Source organism: Schistocerca cancellata, chromosome 5 (genome assembly GCF_023864275.1).
Source record: "Schistocerca cancellata isolate TAMUIC-IGC-003103 chromosome 5, iqSchCanc2.1, whole genome shotgun sequence".
Taxonomy (NCBI): Eukaryota; Metazoa; Arthropoda; class Insecta; order Orthoptera; family Acrididae; genus Schistocerca; species Schistocerca cancellata.
The window spans coordinates 738,824,908-738,847,581 of record NC_064630.1 but is presented as its reverse complement, the minus strand read 5'-3'; the positions used below and the strand labels follow the sequence as shown (position 1 = coordinate 738,847,581).

The 22,674-nt window shown below is 42.0% G+C and overlaps 1 protein-coding gene across 1 annotated transcript in view; it reads left to right on the top strand.

Annotated features, from left to right (window-relative positions):
- The window catches only part of LOC126188053 (serine/arginine repetitive matrix protein 2-like), a 354,700-nt gene that overhangs the window by 14,033 nt on the left and 317,993 nt on the right, over positions 1-22,674 (top strand). The window contains exon 2 of the mRNA XM_049929488.1: positions 6,086-13,335. Coding sequence (XP_049785445.1) covers positions 7,643-13,335 — 5,693 coding nt within the window. The 5' untranslated portion in view covers positions 6,086-7,642. The remainder of the gene's footprint in view (positions 1-6,085; positions 13,336-22,674) is intronic.

Sequence of the window (22,674 nt, the reverse complement as noted above, 5' to 3'; positions counted from 1 at the left end):
ACCAGGGCAGACTTCCTTCAGCTTATTGGGCAGCTACCTCCTCCATTTTTGCTACTCGGTGACTTTAATGCGCATCGTTCCCTTTGGGGGTTTCCCAGGACCTGTCAGAGAGGTGCCCTCTTGGCTGATCTACTTAACCAACTCAACCTCTTCTGCCTTAACACTGGAGGACCCACTTTCCTTTCCGACTCCTCGCACACCTATTCCCATTTGGAACTATCGTTCTGCACTGCCCAGTTTGCCCTACATTTCTAGTGGTCCGTTGTTTCTGACACCTACTCAAGCAAGCATTTCCCATGTGCTATCCGTTTGCTGATTCCTACTCCAACTATGTGCACACCCAAATGGCAGCTTACTAAGGCTGACTGGCAGCTTTACTCCTCCCCGGCGCCCTTTGAAGAGCAAGATTTCCCCAGTTGCGATGACCAGGTGGAATACCTCACAAACATTATCCTTACAACTGCAGAACATTCCATTCCACCCACTTCCTCTTTACCACACACTGTGTCGCAGTCCTTTGGTGGACTGAGGCATGTCGCGACACAATTCTTGCATGGAGACATGCTCTCCATGTTTTTAACCATCATCCTATGATGGCAAACTGCATTCATTACAAACAGATGCATGCAAAATGTTGTCGTGTTTCTTCGGGATAGCATAAAAGCTAGCTGGATTCCATTCACTAGCTCTTTTAACAGGTCTACCACGTCCTCTGTCATGTGGGCCATCCTCCGATGGCTCTCTGGGACCAAAATCCGTTCCCCAATTTCTGGCCTGACAGTAGCAGATGATTGCATTGGGGACCATATTGTGATCTCCAACACCTTGGGCTGCCGTTTCGCAGACATTTCGAGCTCTTCCCACTATCACCCTGCCTTCCTCCATCGGAAACGAATGGCAGAGGCTCGGGCGATACCCTTCTCTTCTCAGAATCGTGATTGCTACAATGCTGCCTTTACTAGGAGGGAGCTAGATCGTGCTCTCAGCTCATCCCGATCCATCCTAGGGCCAGATGCTGTCCACATTCAGACGTTGCAGCACCTTTCTCTTGTGGGCAAGCACTTTCTACTTAACACATACAACCGTATCTGGGCAGAAGGCACATTACCCGGAAGTTGGCATGAAGCCACAGTCATTCCCATACCTAAGGCTGGCAAGGACGACAAGAACCTTCCTTCTAGCTAGTGCCCCATATCTCCACCAGCTGCATTTCCCAAGGTGATGGAACATATGAATCACACCCAGCTGGTATGGTGGCTCGGGTCTTGCAATTTACTAACTGCACAGTGTGTGGCGTTCTGCATGTCATGAATGGGTTTCTGCGGAAAACCCAGATTGTGGCTGTGTTTTTCAATTAGGAGAAGGCCTATGGCACTTGCTGGAGAACTGGTATCCTCTGTACTCTTTACACGTGGGGCTTTCGTGGCCATCTGCCCTGTTTGCTTCAGGAATTTTCAAAAGATCAAGTTTTCAAAGTGCATGTGAGTTCTTGCTTGTCAGACACCTTTATCTATGAAAATGATCTGCCTCAGGGTTCCATCTTGAGTGTCGTCCTCTTTGCTATCACCATTAACCCTCCAATGGTCTGGTTCCCGCTGGGCATCTCTGGTTCCCTTTTTGTTGACGATTTTGCCATCTATTGCAGTTTTCCATGGACCTGTCTCACTGAGTGGCATCTTCAGTGATGTCTTGATTGTCATTACTCCTGGAGCATCGACAGTGGCTTTTGTTTTTCACTGACAAAACCGTTAGTATGAATTTCTGCCGGTGCAAATGGCTTCTCCCACCATCTTTACATCTTTGGCCTGTTGCCCTTCTGTTCGTTGAAACTATGAAATTCCTGGGGCTCATGCTCGATAGGAAACACTCTTGGTCCTCCCATATGTGTTAAGTGGCATCCTACTGTACGCGGTCCCTCACTGTCCTCCATGTCCTCAATGGTACTTCCTGGGGTCAGATCGAACCACCCTCCTTTGTTTGTACCGGTCCCTCGTCTGTTTGAAACTAGACTATGGGTGCTTTGTTTGTGCGTCTGCATGTCCATCCCTTTTACAATGTCTCAACACCGCCCACCATCGTGGCATCCATTTGGCCTCTGGTGCCTTTTACACTGGCCCGGTTGAGAGTGTGTATGCTGAAGCTGCTGAACTACCGCTGTCCTACTGCCATGACTTTCTCCTCAGCAGGTATGCATGCTATTTGTCTGCCATGCATGGCCACCCATCCTATGTCTCCTTCTTCGATGATTCCTTTGATCACCGGTATGGGGCGCATCCCTCTTCTGTGTTACCTTCTGGAGACCGCTTTCAACACTTGCTAAGGCAGCTTAAGTTCGTACTACCTGCCACTTTACCACTGGGTGTGAACCCTTCACCACCTTGGCTTTGTGAAGAGGCCCATGTTAAGCTTGGCCTTCATTCGCTACCTAAGGACACCTTTGTGTACACTGTTGGTCCTCGGACTGACCTTCGTCATTCCAGCCCATTGTCTTTCGATATCGGCTTCTGGCACACTGCTCAGTATTTACAGCCGAGCTCTTCACCCTATATTGGCCCACAGAGTACATCTGACAATACAGACTTTTCAATTGTGTCCTCTGCTCAGATTCTCTCAGCATCCTTCAAAGTTTATGTGCGCTGTACACCGCCCATATCATAGTGCTACAGATCCACTAAAACTGTCACTTGCTTACTCTTAGTGGAGCCACTGTGATGTTTATGTTGGTTCCTAGTCATGTCGGTCTACCAGCAAATGAGGCTACTGATGCTGCTGCCAAGGCTGCAGTCCTCGTACCTCAGCCCACTCATTCCTACATTCCCTCCGATGATCTCTGTGTTGCTGTCTGTCAGGAGGTGGTGCCCCTTTGGCATCGCCATTTGTCCTCTCTTCATGGGAATAAGTTCCGGCTTACCTCTCCCAGCAGTTTGAACGACCTCCTCTTGGCCCTCCCACCAGGAGGAGGTCATTTGAACTAGGTTGCGTATTGGGCACTGCCAGTTTGGCCATTGTCTTTTGTTAAGTGGTGCTACCCCACCACTTTATACACATTGCGCACAAGTTATAACTATATGCCGTCTTATTTATCATCCATTTTAGCTAATGACACGTGGGCTGTAGACCACGTTTTACTTTTTACCCGCCAAAGCAATATGGCGAAGGCCATTTAATTTTTATCTTGGACCTCCGTTTCTGTTTGGTGTCTTTTTAGCCCTTTCTCCATGTCCCTGTTTTCGCTGTTTTCTCTTCTGTCAAGTGGGACTGATGTATAGTTGTTTTTTGACTCCTCTCTGTCTTCGTGTTCTATAGTTTTGACTTGGGCACGTATGACCCCAGTTGTTTTTTGCACCCTAAAGCAAAACAAACAAAGTACAAACCACTGTAACTATAAATCAAAGTAACTTACTTGGAACACAGCACGCTCTTCCAACAATTACTTCACAGAATGGTTACACACAGTTAATGACCAAATACCACACACAGTACGAAACATCAAACATTAACATGCAGCACAAGAATGTGGCACTAAATTACAACATACTATTTACAAACATGACCTGACTCAAGAACACCACATCACAGTGATGTCACACAACACATATCACAGGTCAAAGCAGATGGGTGGAATCGGATGCTTCCCTTGGCCCTTTACTGTAGTCTTCTTCTTCTTCTGCTTCTAATGTTCCCCACAGATAAACATCTGGCAAACTTGCAGGCTGTTTTGTGCTTCTTGAACTACTATTCCAATGGTCTCCAGGCGTTCTGTTACAGAGGACTATAATTACATCTGTGGAATGCATTGAACATCCGTTATGTTGCTGTCGTGTCAGTCCAGTGGGATGTCATTGAATAACTGTAGAAACCTATCTGGTGGGAACTGTAAATACTTGTCACAGTTTTGTATTTCGTGAATAATACAGAGACAAGCGACGCAATTCCTCGAAAGCTTGCACCACATGTTGATAGACCAAGATCATTGTTTTTCCAGTTCTTCTCAACCATTGTGTAGTCTCAGCTGACAAGTAGTCCGTATTATGCTGATTGATACGCCCTATGTTTGTAATGAATTTTAATGTGTACACAAAATCTTCCAGAGAATCTTTAAATCACCTTGCATGTTCCATAGCTGCATTGTTCAAAGGACTGTTATTGATTTTGAAAGTCATTGTTGCTGTAGCAAAATATGAAAAGTATGAACTATGTTGAAATGTAGTATTTGCAGAACACTCTTTGGTTGAACTAGTACATTAAAACATCATTGTAGTGACATGCTGATTGAGTGTTGCTTTTGCTAAATTGTTGGTTGAAGTTCTATCGTTAGTGGCTGCTCTCTTTCATTGGTGTATTTATTTCTCACACTTCCAGTTTCTTGAAATTTGTTTGATGGTTGCGAATACAGATTGTGAGTCTTGGCATTATTAGATGTCATAATTTGGCAGCTAATGTAAAAAAAAATTACTTGCTACTTTTTTGCTATAACTTTTTGAAAACTGAAAACTGCACCATAATATGTCCATTTATTCTGGATATATTTGGACTGGCCTTTATTAGCTTCCACAGCTTGTATACCTATATCGTTTCAGACAAATTGTGTCCAAATTGTGGCATATGAGGAATTTTGCAAATTTTGTTGATGAGTCAAGTGCCCTAGTTCGGGTTGTTAGACATGGTAGAAGTCAGTTTACTTCATGCGTTATCGCACTGCTGCCATTCCAACATATCCATGGAGAATGGTTTGAATTATTGTGTATGAGCTATGAAATTATTGTATGTGAGATATGCAGAATGTAAAGGATGTTGCCACCACTGGAGGAGTTACTTCCCCTTGCAGGGCTACTCCCTGCATGCCTTACCCAATCAGTTCTGAAGCAAGCTCGATATGAAATTTACACCCAGTGAACCAACTATTATTTTGGAAGTAAATTTAAGCAATAGTAACAGGGCGTTGCTTCACAAAGCTGTGTGTGAAATACGGCAACAACATTTCACTAAACCATTTCCTTTCCATGTTTCGATGACTAAGTTGGTTGACAATGCAGCACTTTTCATTTTCAGTAACAAAGGAAAGCAGTTAAATTCTGTACCACCCGGTGTCTGATGGACACGAGTACTTCATACATTTCTGTTGAATTATAAAGTGACACACTCTGAAATTTTTTTCACTTAAATGTGCACTTGTCACTAGTTCTAAAGTTGGAAGATCATTTTGTTTGTACAAAACATATATGCGAAAAAAGTTTGGAGGAATGATGGTTGTTTACTGTCTTAGGAGAAAATAGAACTGTAGAACTGAATTTTGATACTGCATTTTTATATTGTTTTGTTGCCTTATTGTGCATATTTAGTTATACCACATGAATGCCTGCATGTTTTACAGTTCAGTCTGCCTTTGCTTCTATCCAGGTAGATAATCCTCTGAAATAGAGAAGGATCTAGTTTTGAGTCCTGTTGTGACACGCAGATTGAAGTATAGAGGTAGTATTGGACCCTCTCAAAAGACTGATAGTAGTGTAGCCTATGGTCTAGGTTAGCTTGGAAGAGGGTAATTTGGTTGCGAGTTGGTGAAGCCAATGAATGTGAATTCCAAGTAAAGATTTTGTAACAGAATCATCTGTAGCATAGCTGAATGTTCATGTTCACACCATATTTAATGCACTTGGCGATATTTAATGCACCTTTCACCATAAAAAAAATAAAACTGCTATGTTAATTCGGGAAACCTGCATTAGCTACTGGACAAGTCCCTGCCGAGAATTTTTATGCATATTATATACACCTTTCATGCACAAATTATGAAATATGCAAGGGGGTTGGGGGCTCCCACCGTGAACTGTCACTAGACTCAATCTGAAAGTGAAGTACTAATCACTATGTTGATTTCTTATTGGAGCAGCAAAGTTGTTGCCTTTGGAGACAGCACTCTTTGAGAGTGTTAGATTTTACAGCTTTGGCCATACACTTATAGGCTGCTTGTAGAAAACATAATATTTAATGTCTTATATTGGCAACTGTTAATCTTATTGCTGTAATGTTTATGTAAAAAAATATTGTTATACTAAATACATTTGTGTGAAATTGTTTTTCACAGGAGTTGAACGAGTACAGTTGTGTAGCACAGCTAAAGTATTAAGTGCGACAGCAAATACCTGAACAAGAAAGGTATATTCAGCAAAGTGATTAGAAGTCTAAAAATATGAGCCACAGTAAAAAAAAGAAGCGAAGCCAAAGCAAGAAAAAGAGGAGCAGGAGGAGAGATAGGAGTGCAAGCAGAAGCAGCAGTGGCAGTGGTACCTCGTCAAGTGGACAAAGTTCAGCTGCTAGTAGCCGCAGCCCAAGCAGGACATGGCGGCACAGTAGTCGCAGTGTAACTCGATCACACCGGAGAGGCAGTCGCAGTAGAAGTCGTGTTGGTCGGCGAAGTAGTAGGAGCTTGAGTCGCATTCGGCGTCAAATTAGTCGTAGTTTGAGTCGAATACGTAGAAGAGTAAGCAGGACACGCAGCCGTAGTCGGCCAAAACTTCGTGGACGGCGCAGTAGTAGAAGTCTGAGTCGTATTCGCAGGGAAGTTAGTCGGAGTTTGAGTAGAATACGGAGGCAGAGACGCAGTCCCAGTCGTAGCCTCCGCCGCTGGAGAACCCCAACCCGCAGCCTAAGTCGCCTCAGGTGGTTGCGCAGGGCACGAACTCCAAGCCGTAGTCGCAGCCGTCGGCGTCGTAGGAGGAGCAGTGTAAGTCGTAGCCCAAGCAGGCTACGGAGACGCCGAAGCCCAAGCATTCGGAGGCGAAGACGAACTGTAAGTCGTAGTGTAAGTAGGCTAAGGAAGAGTATCAGCCGAAGTCTAAGTCGCATCCGCAGAAGACGACGTAGCCTGAGCCATAAACGTAGTATAAGTGGCAAACGGAGCCGGAGTCACAAACGTAGTCCGAGCCAGAAACGAAGTTTAAGCCTTAAGCGTAGCCCGAGCTGCAAACGAAGCCTTAGCCGCAAAAGAAGTTTGAGCCGCAACCGCAGTGTTAGCAATAGGCACAGTCCTTCTCCGACACCACTCGGCAAATCACGTAGGGGTAGGAGTCAGTCACCTTCTTCGAGAAGAAGCTCAAGTCACAACAGGAGTGTATCTCCTACCCCAAGAAGGAGTGAGAGCAGAAAAAGAAGCGATTCTCAAGTTCAGCAGAATACTTCAAGTAAAAGACGCAGTTGTAGTGTGAGGAAATCCAGCCTGACAGGTAGTGTTAGTCGGAAATTAAGTGAAAGCCCTGTACGTAGTTTCAGTGGAAAGCGAAGTTTGAGTCCAGAGCACAGTCCAAGTTGCAGCAGAAGCTCTGCTCGTCAAAAGACGGCAGAACAGAAAAGTTCCAGGTCTCAGAAGCATCAAAGTGCACACAGTGAAAAGAACAACTCTCATAATACAAAAAGCCTTACACCATGTAAGAATTCTGTTGCTAGTGAAGAGCAAAGTAAGGAAACCAATGGTGGGGAAAACGAGAAAATTACCGAGATCTTCATCAAACAGGAAGTGCTAAGTGAGGATGAATCAGCTGAACCTACAATCCAGGCTCTTACGTCACCAAACTCTTCATGTTTTGGCGACACTATTGGGGCAGTACCTAGTACTGCTATTAAAGTAGAAAGTGCAGTGGAAGATATGAAGAATGGTGAAAAGGTGGAAGTTAATGGCACTTGCAATACAGATAATCAGAACAGTGGTGGTGATGCTGTTAATGCAAATACGTGTGAAAACCACAATGCAGAAAGTGTACCTATTATGAGAAGAAATAATAAATTGTTAGATGATACTGAATGTGTTAGTCAAACTAAAAAGGTAGAACATGAAGCAGAAAATGCTAGTAAGGGAGAGCAACAGAGTGTACAAGATGCTGCTGGAAATGAGAACCATGATTCTAATAAAGGGCTATCTGCATCAGTTGAAACTCCATTGGCTGCAGTCATAGCAACTAATGATACGAAACAAAGAGAGAAGGATATAAAAAAGGCAAAACGTAAGAAGAATAAAACACAGTCTGTTGAAAATCAGGAAGGTGGAGAACACAACAGGAAGCGAAATAAAAGGAAGGAAGCAAAAATACAGGGAATAGTTGATGCAGTTCAAGAAAATGAAACTGCATTAGTGGTGTGTAGAACTGAAACTGGCCAGGTTGTTGGGGACGTATCTACAGTTGAAGTAGATGAAAAGTGTAGTATCAGTGTTGAAAATCAGGGGTTAGTGACTGAAGAACATCACATCACAAATGACCAGAGCAGTGAAATAATAAGTGGTACAAAGGAAGAAGGAAAACCAATTCAAGAATGTGGGAAGAGCACAGTGGAAGAAAAGAAACACAAAAGAAATAAAAAAAATAAGCGACATAAGTGTGAGGAAGATCGGAAATGTGGTAGCGGAATTAAAGAAGAGAAATCTGATGGACAGCTTGTAGGAGAAGCAGCAGAACATATGAGAACCAACAACTGTAGTGCAGTAGCCAACGCAGAGGGAGACATACTGAAAGATGGGCACAAGGAAAAGAAAAAATCTGGAAAGCGCAAGAAATCTAAGAAGGAAAAGAAGTCTAAGAAAGACAAAAAAAGATCTACAAGCGAAGAGAAAAAACCAAAAATTATTTTGGAGCACATCTTAAATGATGAAAAAGCTGTGGAAGATGAAGATAAAATTCAGATTGATGAAGAACATGAGGAGAAACAACATGAAAGTATTGAGGCTATTGAAAAGAATGTTAATGTAGAACCAAAAACAGTAGATGAAAAGACGCAACAAAATAACGAACAAACAGAGGCTAACATAACCATTCCACATGCATCAGAGGAAACTTCTGAAGCAATTACAGAAAGCAAAACTGTAGAGCTTGACAGTGTACCATTAGAATCTCAGATGATAGCAAATGAAGAAATAAATATGACAGAGCATTCATCTGATACTACAACAAACACATTTACAGAAGGTGTTCCAACTCAGGAAAATGTCAAGTTGCCAGAGGAAGTTAAAAAAAGTGATGATGCTGTAACCATTCATGTGGATGTAATGTCAGACAGTCAAGATGAAAAGAATGGGGATAATGACCTTCCTGCTAAAGATGCAGAGCATCAAAAGACTGAAGATTCTTGCATTGATGGGGAAGTTCTTGTTTGTGAAGACAGTTATTTAGATAGTTCTGGAACGAATAAGGATGATAGTGATATATTGAAGGTTGATAGTAGTCCTGTGGAGCAGGAGGCTGAGAGAAGTGATGAACAAAAAGATGAAACTGTTGATGGTAAAGAGGTTTCTGAGGACAGTAAAATTAATGAGGAGAAAGAAGAAGATAAAGTGTGCAGTACAGAAAGAAAGCGCAGTAGAAGCAGAAGCAGCAAGCATAGGAAAGAGAGTCGTAAACGCAGTGTCAGCAAAAAGAGAAGCCACAGTAGAAAGAGGAGTCGTAGTAGAAAGAGGAGCCGTAGCAGGAAGAGAAGTCGCAGCAGAAAAAGGAGTCACAGCAGAAAAAGAAGCCGCAGCCGTGGAAAAAGTGGGAAAAGTCGTAGGAAGTCACGTAGTCGCAGCCGGAAAAGGTCCTCTAGCAGAAGCAAGAAGAGATCACGCAGCAAAAAGAGATCAAGAAGCCGTAAGAGATCGAGGAGTAGGAAGAGATCGAGAAGCAGAAAGAGGTCACGTAGTAGAAAGAGGTCTCGTAGTAGAAGGAGATCTCGTAGTAGGAAAAGATCCCGCAGTAGAAGACGGTCCCGCAGTAGAAGACGATCACGAAGTCGCAGAAGGTCTCCAAGTAGAAGCAGAAGCCGAAGGCGTAGCCAGTCACACAGTAGACGTGGATCACGCGGTCGTAGACACAGGACACGCAGTAGAAGCCGAAGTCATAGGAGAAGATCACGCAGTCGGAGGCGAACCGTGAGCCGTAGTCGCAGCAGGCGACGATCTCGCACTCGGAGTAGGCGAAGATCACGGAGTCGAAAGCGACGCTCTAGGTCTCGAAGAAAATCACGTTCTCATAGCAAGGGTCATAAGTCCAAACATAGCCGAACTCGCAGCCGAAGCCATAGTTGTAGCCGTAGTCGAAGCCAAAGTGGCACTGGAAGTGGAGACCGTAAGAAGAAACGTGAAGCTGAATCAGAATCTTCTAATGAAGGTAAAAATGTTGGCAATGAAGACAGAGACAGCAAAGGTGGAAGTCCAGGTGGAGGAGGTGCTAGTGGTAGTGGCAGTGGCAGTGGGGCTGGCGGTGGGGGCTCTGAACCTGGGTCAGCTGGTGGTGGTATATCAGGTAATGCAGATACAAATGATAGTCACTCATCTCCACCACAAAGGGATTCACAGGCTCCAGCAGATGATCAAGATGGGCAAGATTCAAAATGTATCGATGATAATGTGCAAACGGTTACTCCTCAAGAACCTGTTAATGATGCTCGTACAGTTGTTCCTCAAGATCCTTTCAACACTGAACATGGGAAAGAAATGCCTTCCAATGTACATAGCCAAGAAAGACCTGATCCCAACAGTAAGGATGAAGATGATAGTAGTGAACACTGTGTAAGTGCTACTGGTAGCCAGTTTGTTACCGATGACTGTAATACAAATATGTTGATCCACAGTAAATGCTTACCAGGTAGGACACAGTTGGAAATAAATGAACCCCAGCACTTTGACGCCCAAGAAACTCTGAACTCTGATGGAGAAGCACATGCTAAGGATGAAAATGGTTCATATATGGGGTGTTGTGAGGGAGCCATAATTGCTAAATTTGAAAGCTCTTCTGATGGCTCTAAGTGCAATGCAAACTGCACTCATGATGCAAAGAAAAGTGAAGTGAGTGATTGTTATATACCAAAACTGTCTAGTTCTGCACTGGAAAATACCATTATGAGCATTGAACATACTGATAATGAAAGCAGCAACCTTTTAGACCCTAAGGCCAACTGTAATGCTCACATTAGTTCGAATAATGCTATACCTGTAACCGAAAGCAGTGGGAACAAATTTAATTCAGAAAATCAGTGTCAGGAAGATTTAGGGGTTGTAAGATGTGATGGTGGAGAAAATTATGAACAGAATAATCTTGCAGCTGAAGTTGTTGGTAATGAACAGAGAAGTTGTAGTGATAATACATTATTGTTAATTTCACATACTTTGACAGGACAGTTGGACAATAATTTGAACAGAATGGAATGTTCTAATGATTGTATTAGGGAAGTAGTTGATGATGAAGAAGAGTGTATTAGTATTGCAGCCAGCTATGAAGGAATATTAGAAAACACAGATGAGATGGAATCTATTGCTTGTGATGACCAGCCTGAAATGGGAGAAAGAAATTTTGAAGGTGAACAGAAAAAGACCGAAAATTGCCAGTCTAACCTAAAAAATTCAGAACTTTTGGAGTGCATTAAATCTGATCAAAATTCTCCACCATCAGCAGGTCAGAGTGAAGTTAAAAAGAGTCATAGTGCTGAGAATGAAAAATCTGCAGGTAGCAGTGAAAAAAGAAATACTGCCCACATAGATGATAAGACTTGCAGCAAAGACAAGAAAGAGAAGAGCAAAGAAAGCAAATGTCATGCAAAGTCAGCAAAAAGAAGTAGGAGTGAAAGAAGTCATAGTAGTAGCAGAAAGAAATCAAATAGGAGAAGTAAAAGCCACAGTAAGGACAGAAAAAGTAGTAAAGACAGAAAGAGAAGTGAAAGCAAAAATTGTAAAAGAAGCAAGCACAGTAGCAAAAGCAGGAGCCACAGTAGGGATCACAGAAGGCGCAGAAGCAGGAGTAACAGCAAAGATCGAAAAGGCAGTGGAAGCCGGAGTATAAGTAGAAGTGAAAGCAAAAAAAGCAGTAATGAGAGCAAAAGCAAAGAAAGGAAAGATGCAAAGACCAAAACAAAAAAAATAGAAGCAGACTCTAAGGATGAAGATTCTTGTAAAGTAGAAAGTACTAATAAAGAAAGTGAGGCAAGTGATAATTTATTAACAACTAAAACACAGGGCACTAAGATTTTGCAAGAACAAAATAATACCTCAGGACAGGGCACTGCTGCAGCTGCAGGAGTCATTGGCTCAGTTGACAGTATTATAGAGAAAACTAGCAGCGAGGAAAACAGTGAAACTCCTCACGATCAACTCGTAAGTGATACGAATGAGAAGTTTAATGCCATTACTGCAAGTGTAGAAAACTGCATTCAAGATGAGAAGAACTTTTGTGAGGAAATAGACTGTGTTACTGAAATTGAAGAAAAAGAATGTGAGGCCAAAGAGAAGAAGAATAACGAAGAAAAACAAGACAATGAGAATGAAGATGCAAGCAAGAGTTGTAGTAAGAACAGAAGTCATAGCAAGGATAAAACTACTGACAAAGAGAACAAAGAGAGCAAGACAGAGGAAAATAACAACAGTCACAATGAGGTAGAGAGGAAGGCCAATAAAGAAAGGAAGAAGAGTGAGAGTCACAGCAAAGAAAGAAAGAGAAGTAAGAGTTGCAGTAAAGAAAGAGAATCCAACAAAAATAATGACAAGGCAAGGAAAAAAAGCAGGAGCCGCAGCAAAGAGAAGAGGAAGAGAAGGAGTAAGAGTCAAAGCAAGGAGAGGGGGAGGAGCAAAAGTAGAAGTAGGGAGAGAAGGAAGAGGAGCAACAGTCACAGCAAAGAGAGGAGGAAGAGCAAAAGCCAAAGCAAAGAAAGGAAGAAGAGCAAGAGCCGTAGCAAAGAAAGAAAGAGAAGCCGTAGCCGCAGCAAAGAGAGGAGGAAGAGAAAAAGTAAAAGCCACAGCAAGGAGAGGAAAAGGAAGAGCAGAAGCCGAAGTAAAGATAGAAGGAAGAGAAGCAAGAGCCGCAGCAGGGAAAGGAAGAGAAGCAAGAGCCGCAGCAAGGAGAGGAAGAGAAGCAAGAGCCGCAGCAAGGAGAGGAAGAGGAGCAAAAGCCGCAGCAAGGAGAGGAAGAGAAGCAAAAGCCGCAGCAAGGAGAGGAAGAGAAGCAAAAGCCGCAGCAAGGAGAGGAAGAGAAGCAAGAGCCGCAGCAAGGACAGGAAGAGGAGCAAGAGCCACAGCAAGGAGAGGAAGAGGAGTAAGAGCCGCAGCAAGGAGAGGAAGAGGAGCAAGAGCCGCAGCAAGGAGAGGAAGAAGAGGAGCAAGAGCCGTAGCAAGGAAAGGAAGAAGAGTAAAAGCAGCAGCAAGGAGAGGAAAAGGAGCAAGAGCTGTAGCAAGGACGTGAAAAGCAGGAGTCTTAGCAAGGAGAAAAGTAGCAAAAACGATAGTAAAGAGAAGAAGAGAAGCAGTAGTTGCAGCAAGGAAAGCAAGAAAAGAAAGCGCAGAAGTAGAAGTAATGAAGAGAAAAAGCGCAGGAGGAGGAGGTCAAGGTATGTTACATACTTAGAGAGAGAGAGAGAGAGAGAGAGAGAGAGAGAGCGAGCAATAACATGTTCTTCACAATCATAAGAAACTGGGAAATATCAGCAGTCACAGTAATTATTGGGGTTTGGGTCTACTTTTTGGTGCACAAGAAACTCATTTTCATTTATCGTGTTGCTCCTTTATCACATCCTCTCTCTCTTTCTCCCTCGCTCCTCTTTTTTCAGTTTTCTTAGCTTAACACTTACTTTGTTACCATTTGTTGTTGTTTTATCTCCAGTCTGAAGACTCGTTTGATGCAGCCCTCCATGTTAGTTAATGCTGTGCAAGCCTCTCAGTTGCTGAATAACTACTAAACCATTCCGTTCCAAGTGGTCAGTTTTGGAAAAAAAAATCCAGATTTTGCTGAAATTTTGTGTACACTTTTGCGCATGTTCCCAGTGAACATCAGCAAAGTTTTGCTTTTGCCATTATACTACTCATTCATTTGACCTCATAACGCAGCTATCAATAATGCACCCTTGAGTTTTCAGCAACTATCTCTGGAAATATATTGTAGAAAGAAACAAAACTAGGCTGTCTTTTGCAACTTTTTGCACTCTCTTGAATGAAATAACAGAAGATGATTTCTTGAACAATTTTTATATGGATGATTTGAAGCATAGGCAACGTAAAAAATATATGCTTGAAAAATGTAAAGTTTACCTTTTTATACCTTCTGAAGTAATTGCCAGATAAACATGAAACTTGCACATAATAATGAGCCAATATAAAGTCTTAGGATTTAAAATTTAATTCTCCTACTGCTTTCCAATAGTTTACAAATTGAGGACAAAATTGACAGTTTTTGTAAAAATGCCAAAAATGAGTTTTTACAAAAAATTTTGTTGCAAACTCTTTTAAACCATTTTCAAAGAAAGACCATGTTCTAAACCACCTATAAAATTAGATTTGGTTTTCAGTGTGAGTCTATAAGGCCTTAAAAATGTCAGGGTGGAGTTGCGTGGAAAATATGCCCATAGTCTGACATTTTTTACTATGTTCTGTAATTGTTTAGTACTCTATGGGGAAGGTAATATCAAATGTCCTGTTGACTAGGAAGTGAGATAGTCAGAACGACTCGAAAAAGGGGTTTCTTTTGTCATGACTCATCATGACATATTTCAGCCTTTTTTTCTGCTATGATAACTATAGAATCAAAGTGCTTATAAAATTCAGAATTTAACTTCGTGTTACCGAGGCACTGTACATCATGGTAGAAAAACTGTTGTGTAACAGCTACTACACACATTGTATAAACTGTCTTCACATTTTACACTATTGTTACATTGTGTAAATTTTTGGTGGAGTTCATAGCAGCCTGCCTGACCTTTCTTTCTTTTTTTTTCTTTTTTAAGGATTTATCTTATAGAGAATTTTGAGTATTTTATAAAATGCTTTTTAACCATCAACTGTTTATTTTTCCCATTAATCATCTGCCGGTTTCGGTTATTAACTATCATTCAGGATGTTGGGTGCAACGGATTAGTTAAAAACACCACATACCCCTTTGGAGCTGAATAAGGCATATGTTTAGCTTCAAAGGGATATGGGATGCATTTAACTAATCTGTTGTACCCTGCATCCTGGATGATCATTGATAACCAAAACCGGTAGATGACAAATGGGACAAATAAACAGCTCATGGTTAATATGCATTTTATGAGTGTTGAACCTTACCTTATGGAAACATAACAAATTTTGAGTGTGTTTTTTTATCATGCAATGCTATTGATGTGCTAGTTTAATTCTGGTTTAAAGTATTCATATTTTGTGTTTGCATAGTCTGCAGTTTATGTGAAACAATAGTGTATGGATGAAAAATTATATAATTGTGTTGCCATGCTTCACAGGGGCTTAACCACTGCTGGTTTATTGTGAAACCAACATCTCCATCTCCATAGGGCTCACATGTGGGTTTCTATACACAGGTTCTCAAGCCTGAAGAGTGTTTCCTTACACAGGATTCCAAACCTGATGATACATTTCTTTAAATGTCAGATCAAAGCTGGAAGTGATCTCTTTTTATGATCCTGAGCTGATGTTTACTCAGATTACGTGAATATTATATTTCATTAATTTGCTGTAGAATGTCATGATGAAAACCATACTGCCAGCCAGAGGAGTTCACTGATAGTGCTGCAATAATTGCAATAATGTGCTGTACCAGAGCACAGCATTTGCCATTCTTTGATGGGTAATGAAATAAATTTGCTGAGCCATGAGGGTACATAAACTTATTAAAGCATCCTTCTGGTCAGCAGGAGTCTGAAGGTACTAGGGTGGTTTGAAAAGTTTATGGAGTGGAACGCAAAAAAGTACTTACCTCACTGAAACTTCTTTTTATTTTTCATTGTAGTCTTCTTGTCGATTAATGCACTTGGTCCAGTGATGTTCCAGTGCCTAGATCCCATCTCGAAAATGAGTTTCCTCCAGGCCTGCAAAATAGTTGTCAACTCTGGCTATCAATTCTTTATTGGAAGTGAATCTTCATCCACTGAGAAAAATTTTCAGTTTTGGAAAGAGGTGGAAGAGTGCCGGAGCCATATCAGGTGAATAAGGCGGGTGTGGTGACAATTCATACCTTAGTTTGTCCAATTTTTCCATGGTGATGGTACATGTGTGTGGGCGTGCATTGTCTTGATGGAAGATGACTTCCTTCCTTGCTGAACCTGCCCTCTTTTTGCGTATCTTTCATTGCAATTTGTCCAGGAGGTTAGGGTAGTATTCTCCAGTAATTATTTGCCCAGTGGGGAGAGAATGTACAAACAGAGTCCTCTTTGCATGCCAGAATGCTGATGCCTTGATCTTTCCCACCAAAGGAATTGTCTTTGCTTTTTTGATGGCGGAGATTCAGCATGTTTACACTGCTTTGACTGTTGTTTTGTCTCTGGGGTATAGTAGTGCATACATGTTTCATCTATGGTCACAAACTGGCACAAAAAATCTTGTTCGTTTCTCCTAAAACAGGCCAAACATTGTTCCGATATGTCCATTCTCATGCCTTTTTGATCCATCGTCAAAAGAGTCACGGCACCCATCTTGCAGATAATTTTTTTCATTTCTAATTCTTCAGTTGAAATGTAATATACCCTTTCAGATGACATCTGGCAGGCGTAAGCAATTTCACGCACTTTCTATCGGTGATCCTCCAAGGCCATTTTGTGCACTTTTGCAATGATTTCTGGAGTAGTGACACATCTTGGCCGACCACCGCACAGATCATCATCTAAGCTCTCCCGACCAAATTAAATTCATTTGTCCACTTGGACAGTTGAATATGAAGGAGCAGAGTCCACCAGAAATCAGCATGAATGTCCTGTGCTTTCATACCTTTCTTTATGAAGTACTTAATCACTGCTCGAATCTTGTTTTTTTTTTTTCCATCTTCGCAACTCACTACGCGGGAACAACAACAGAGCCATGTCATCACCACAGTGCCCTTCCAAGAGCACTGACATAGCCAGTGTTTTTTTTTTTTACAGGCAACAGTCCAGTGAATATCACGTGAACAACTCGTTTCACTAGCACTGACCACTTGTGGTGATTCAGAGAACTTTCAAACTACCATCGTATTTCCAATCCAACATACCTTCCATAAATGCTTGCAGCATATTGTCCTGGCTGTAGTCCGATGTTAATGTATCCTCCTTCATTTACTGTCACTAAGTTTGCTCAGAATAGGTGAAGCATCATTTGAAATTCTGCTGGCTTGAATTATTGATTCATCAGTTGGCAAAAATGATGAATTTCTCTAGTTCCTGCTAGAGGGTTCCCGTGTTTAAACCTCTCTTCTTGTAAAACTTTATTTTGTTCATTTTCTTCCTTGCTGATGACAGGAAATCAATAACCATTTGCTGTTAGTGCACAAGCAAAACAGAGATCAGACCTCCAGCCAGGATAGTATGCTGCGTGCATTTATGAGTATTGGATGGGAAACATCTGTGAGACTTCCACTGAACAGAAGTATGCTTTAGTAATCTTTACGTACCCATACTGGGAAAAAAAGCTGTACTTTAAACTGGAAATAAACTAGCACATCAGTAACATTGCAGATATACTCAAAATTCTCTTTAACATGAATCCTCTCAAAAGGTCAAGCAGGCTGTTATGCACTCCACCAAATTTTAAACATTGTGACAATAGTATAAAACATGAAGCCAGCTTATACAGTTCTGTAGACATCATGGGAGAAGAACAGACTGAAATATGTTAAGGTGAGCCATGACAAGACACCCCTTTTTAGAGTTGTTCTGAGTCTATCTCACTTCCTAGCCATCAGGACGTTTGATAATACCTTCCCCAGAGAGCATTAAACAATTGACGAACACAATAAGATGCCAGATTTTCTGAGGACCAGTGGATATGGAGGTATTTTAAATGGCCTCCATCTTGTCATTGTTTTTTAGGGCCTTACATGTTTGCATTGCAAAACCAAGTATATGAGAGGTGTTCAATAAGTAATGCAATACAATTTTTTTCTCAGCCAGTTTCAGTTGAAAAAAATTCAGAATGTGTTATGGATATCATTGAATATTCCCACTTCAGTCCCAATAGTTTCATGAAGTTCCGATAGGTGGTGACGCTATATGTAGCCTTCAAAATAGCAACTGTGAAGGAGGTGTTTTCCAAGCAGAGAGCTGTCATTGAGTTTCTTTTGACGGAAAACCAGAGCATCACAGATATTCATAGGTGCTTACAGAATGTCTATGGAGACCTGGCAGTGAACAAACTCAAGATGAGTTGTTGGGTGAGGATCTTGCGAACCTGTCCAATCTTCTATGTGCCAGCCAGCTGCACACAGCTGTGACTCCTGCAGTGTTTGGAACCTGCGGACACTCTTAACCACAATTTAAAAAAACACCTCGCTGCTCAATTGGATGTGTCTGTTGGCAATGCTAACACAATCATCCGCCATTTGTATGCTGCTGGGTTCCTCGCTACCTAGCAGAAGGCCATAATGAGCAACAAAGGCCATCTGTCCGGAATTGCAGTAAGTGGATGATTGGGAGTCTTATTGATGCAGCAAGACATTGGCTCTGTCGTAGACCAGTAGAATGATACCATGCAGCATACAGGCCCTCCCAGTAAGGTAGTCACATTGAATGAAGAGTACATTGAAAAATAAGCTTTTGTAGCCAAAGGAGTGGGGACTAACGTGGTGTATTGGAATCCTGAATACAACGAACCTCTTTCAGAAAAAATGTATTACATTACTTATTTAATGCCCCTTGTAGTTTTTCAGGTGGTTTAGATGGTTTAGAACGGATTCTTTCTAATGAAAGTGGCATAAAAGAGTTTGCAGGAAGTTTTTTGTAAAAATCTATTTTTCTCATTTTTACAAAAATTGTCAATTTTGTCCTCAATCTGTAAACTATTAGTAAGTAGTAGGGGAATGAAATTTTGTATTCTAAGACCCTGCATTGGTAAGTTATCACATGCAAAGTTTTAGGTTTATCTGGCAATCACGTTGGAAGGTATAAAAAGCTAAGCCTTACATGTTTTTCAAGTGTCTATTTTTGCAACCGACTTTGCTTCAGATTGTCCATACAGAAATTGTTCAAGATGTCTTCTTTTATTATTTTGCTCAAGAGTGCACAAAAAGTTGCACAATATGGCCTAGTTTTGTTTCTTTCAAGATAATATTTCTGTAGGTATTATATCTCAAAAGTTGCCGAAAACTCGGGTGCAATGTTGTTAGCTGAGGTATGGGGTCAAACAAATGATTATATCTCTGCAAGTATTATATCGGCAAAAATAAAACTTTACCAGTGTCTGTTGGGAACATGCGAAAGTTCACACAAAATTTCAGCAAAATCCCTGTGCAAATTATTTGATAGTATGGTGCGGCGTATTGGATCCTTGAATCCTGAGACCTTTCGGCTTCAATCCAAGATAATTCTCGCCGATGGTGCTCTGCTGCAGAGAATTTAGTCCACTTGGAGTCTGCTATTTGAATAGCTTGTGCCTGGCATCAACACCTTATTGTAGTCTTTTTTTGATTTGTATAAAGCTTATGATACCATAAGCTGCCCCCACACCCATGCAACCTTAAATGAGTGGGACCTCAGTGGCCAACTCTCAATTTTTATCTAGAACTCTTTCATGTCACACTTTACAGGTGCTGGTTGGCACCTTCCGTAGCACCTCCTATCTGCAGGAGAATGGAGTTCCAGATGGTTCCGTTTTGAATATCCCTCTCTTTTTAGTGGGTGTTGCAGAATGCAGACTGCATTAAACAATACACCAAATGCATATTGGGTTCTCACTCACAGCTTGTATTTTTCAGCTGCCAAATCCTGCATTATGCATTTCTGCCATTGCTGTACAGTTCATCCCCTCTAGACCTGTATCTTGATGGCTAGTCCCTCAAAGTGGTGGACTCTAAATGTTTTTTGTGACTGGTCTTGGCTGCCCAGTTGACATGGCTTCCTCATAATCATCAATTAAAGCGTACATGTTGGTCACATATCAATGATCTTTGATGCCTCGGCAATACCAACTGGGGTGTGGACTGCTCTTCTCTGATATGGCTCTACACAGCATTGGTGCAGTTCCATCTGGATTACGGTAGTCTCACATGTGGCTCAACATCACCTTCAATGTTACAGATGCTGGACTCGATACACCATTATGGGGTACGACTGGCAGCTAGTGCCATTCGGACTAGCCCTGCGATCAGCCTCCTAGCAGGTTCGGTCCCGAGAACAGTTGATTGCTTATGCGTTACGCATCTGCTGTTCTACGTCCACATCTACATCTACACCGATACTCCGCAAGCCACCCTAAGGTGCCTACACTGTACCAGTACTTGTCATTTCCCCTCCTGTTCCACTCGCAAATAACTGCAAAAACGACTATCTGTACATCTCTGTATGAGCCCTAATTTCTCATTATCTTATTTTCGTGGTCCTTACACACAGTGTATGTTGGTGGGAGCAGAATCGTTCGACAGTCAGCTTCAAATGCCAATTCCCTATATTTTCTCAATAGTGTTTCCTGAAAAGAACGTTGCCTTCCCTCCAGGGATTCCCATTTGAGTTCCCAAAGCATCTCTGTAACACTTGTGTGTTGTTCGAACTTACTGGTAACAAATCTAACAGCCCTCCTCTGAATTGCTTCAGTGTCTTCCTTCAGTCCGACCTGGTACGGATCGCAAACATTCAAGCAGTACTCAGGAATAGGTTGCACCAGCTTCCTATATGCCATCTCCTTTACAGGTGAACTACTCTTTCCTAAAATTGTCCCAATAAACAAAAGTCGACCAGTTGCCTTCCCTACTACAGTTCTCACATGCTCTTTAAACCTCATATCGCTTTGCAATCTTACGCCCAGATATTTAAACGACTTCACTGTGTCAAGCTGGACACTAGTAGTACTGTATCTGAACACTAAAAGTTCAACCCCGTTAACTTACATTTTTCCACATTTAGGGCTAGCTGCCATTCATCACACCAACTGGAAATTTTGTCTATGTCGTCTTGTATCTAGCTACTGTCACTGAACTTCGACACATTACTGTGTTCCGAGCATCATCAGCAAACAACCGCAGACTGCTGCCCACACTGTCTGCCAAATCATTTACGTATATAGAGAACAAGAGCAGTCCTATCACACTTCCCTGGGGCACTCCTGACTATATCATTGTCTCTGATGAACACTCGTCCTCAAGGACAACGTACTGGGCTCTATTATTTAAGAAGTCTTTGAGGCACTCATATCTGTGAACTTATTCCATATGCTCATACCTTCGTTAACAAACTGCAATGGGGCACCATGTCAGATGCTTTCCGGAAATCTAGAAATATGGCTGCCTGTTGCCCTTCATCTCTAGTTCTCAATGTATCACATGAGGAAAGGGGAAGCTGAGTTTTGCACAAGCAGTGCTCTCTAATACCATGCTGATTCATGGAAATAAGCTGCTTAGCATCAAGAAAGTTTATTATATTTGAACTGAGAATGTGTTCAACGATCTGCAGCAAACGGAAGTTAGGGATATTGGTGTGTAAATTTGCAGGTCAGGGTTTTTTTTTTTTTTAACCTTTCCTATATACTGGAGTATCGTGTGATTTTTTTCCAGTTGCTTGAGACTTTGTGCTGGGCAAGAGGTTCATAATAAGTGCAAGCTAGGGAAGAGGCCAATGCCATAGAGTACTCTTTGTGAAATCAAACTGGGAGTCCATCCAGGCCTGTTAATTATTTTTTGGCATGTCTCAAGTTGCTTCTTTATGCCAGGTATGCTTATTTCAAACAGTGGAAAACCCAGAATGGAATGTAGCAATATTGTGAAAAGGAAAGTTAATACTCACCATATAGTGGAGATGCTGAGCTGCAGATAGGCACAACAAAAAGACTGTCACAAACAATAGCTTTTGGCCAGTAAGGCCTTCGTCAGAATTAGACAGCAAACACACACATATACACACTCACCAAACGCAACCCACACACGACTGCAGTCTCAGCCAACTGAGGCTACAGGAGTGGGCATCACAGGGTATGAAGCAAATTGAGAATACCGCCACCTTCATTGTAACTTTCAGTTCTACAATGCTGCCTGGACACGTCATGGCAAGTTTTTTCTGACTTAGGGTGTGTTGCTACAAGTGCCAGTGTTCTGGTTACACCATGCTGAGTTGGGGATTGAAACGACCTGTGGGAAATGTGGAAAGGCAGTCCATGAAGCTGAAGCTGGGACTGACTGTGTGTCTCCAGCAGTCTGGAACTGAGAATGCCCTATTTTTGGAGAGTAACAAAAAAAATCAGAAACTGAAAGTGACCAAGCAGATCCCCTAGTCAGAAGCCAAAAAGGAATATAGGGCAACGAAATCCTGTCTTTACCACCACTTATGCCTCTGTGGCGTAGAAACATGTCATTGACACTTCGATGCAGATGACATCCAGCATACAACTACCACCACTAGCACCTGTACTTGCACCTGTACAAGCCAAAGCATAGTTAGTGAAGATAAAGCGATTGAGGCATCTATGACAGAAGAGACTGGCGATGTTTTTGCGGTGAGAATCATAAAAGGCAAGCAGCAGAGTGCCTCTCAGTGCCCACTTAAATGAAAGAAATGGGTCCATCACCACCCCCTTTCCCCCGTCATCCTTGCTGGGAAAGGGTCTCAGCATTCAGTTCAAAAGCTGTTCCAGGTGCCATTAAATGTCATTCTGGCATGTCTGACTGATGATGAGGACATCATGGATTTTGATGCCACATCACTGGACTGGGCAGCCCCTCCACAAGCACCTCACCACGCTGCCACAAGGACAAGGGTAAATCAAGACCATGCTGATGAACTGACTCC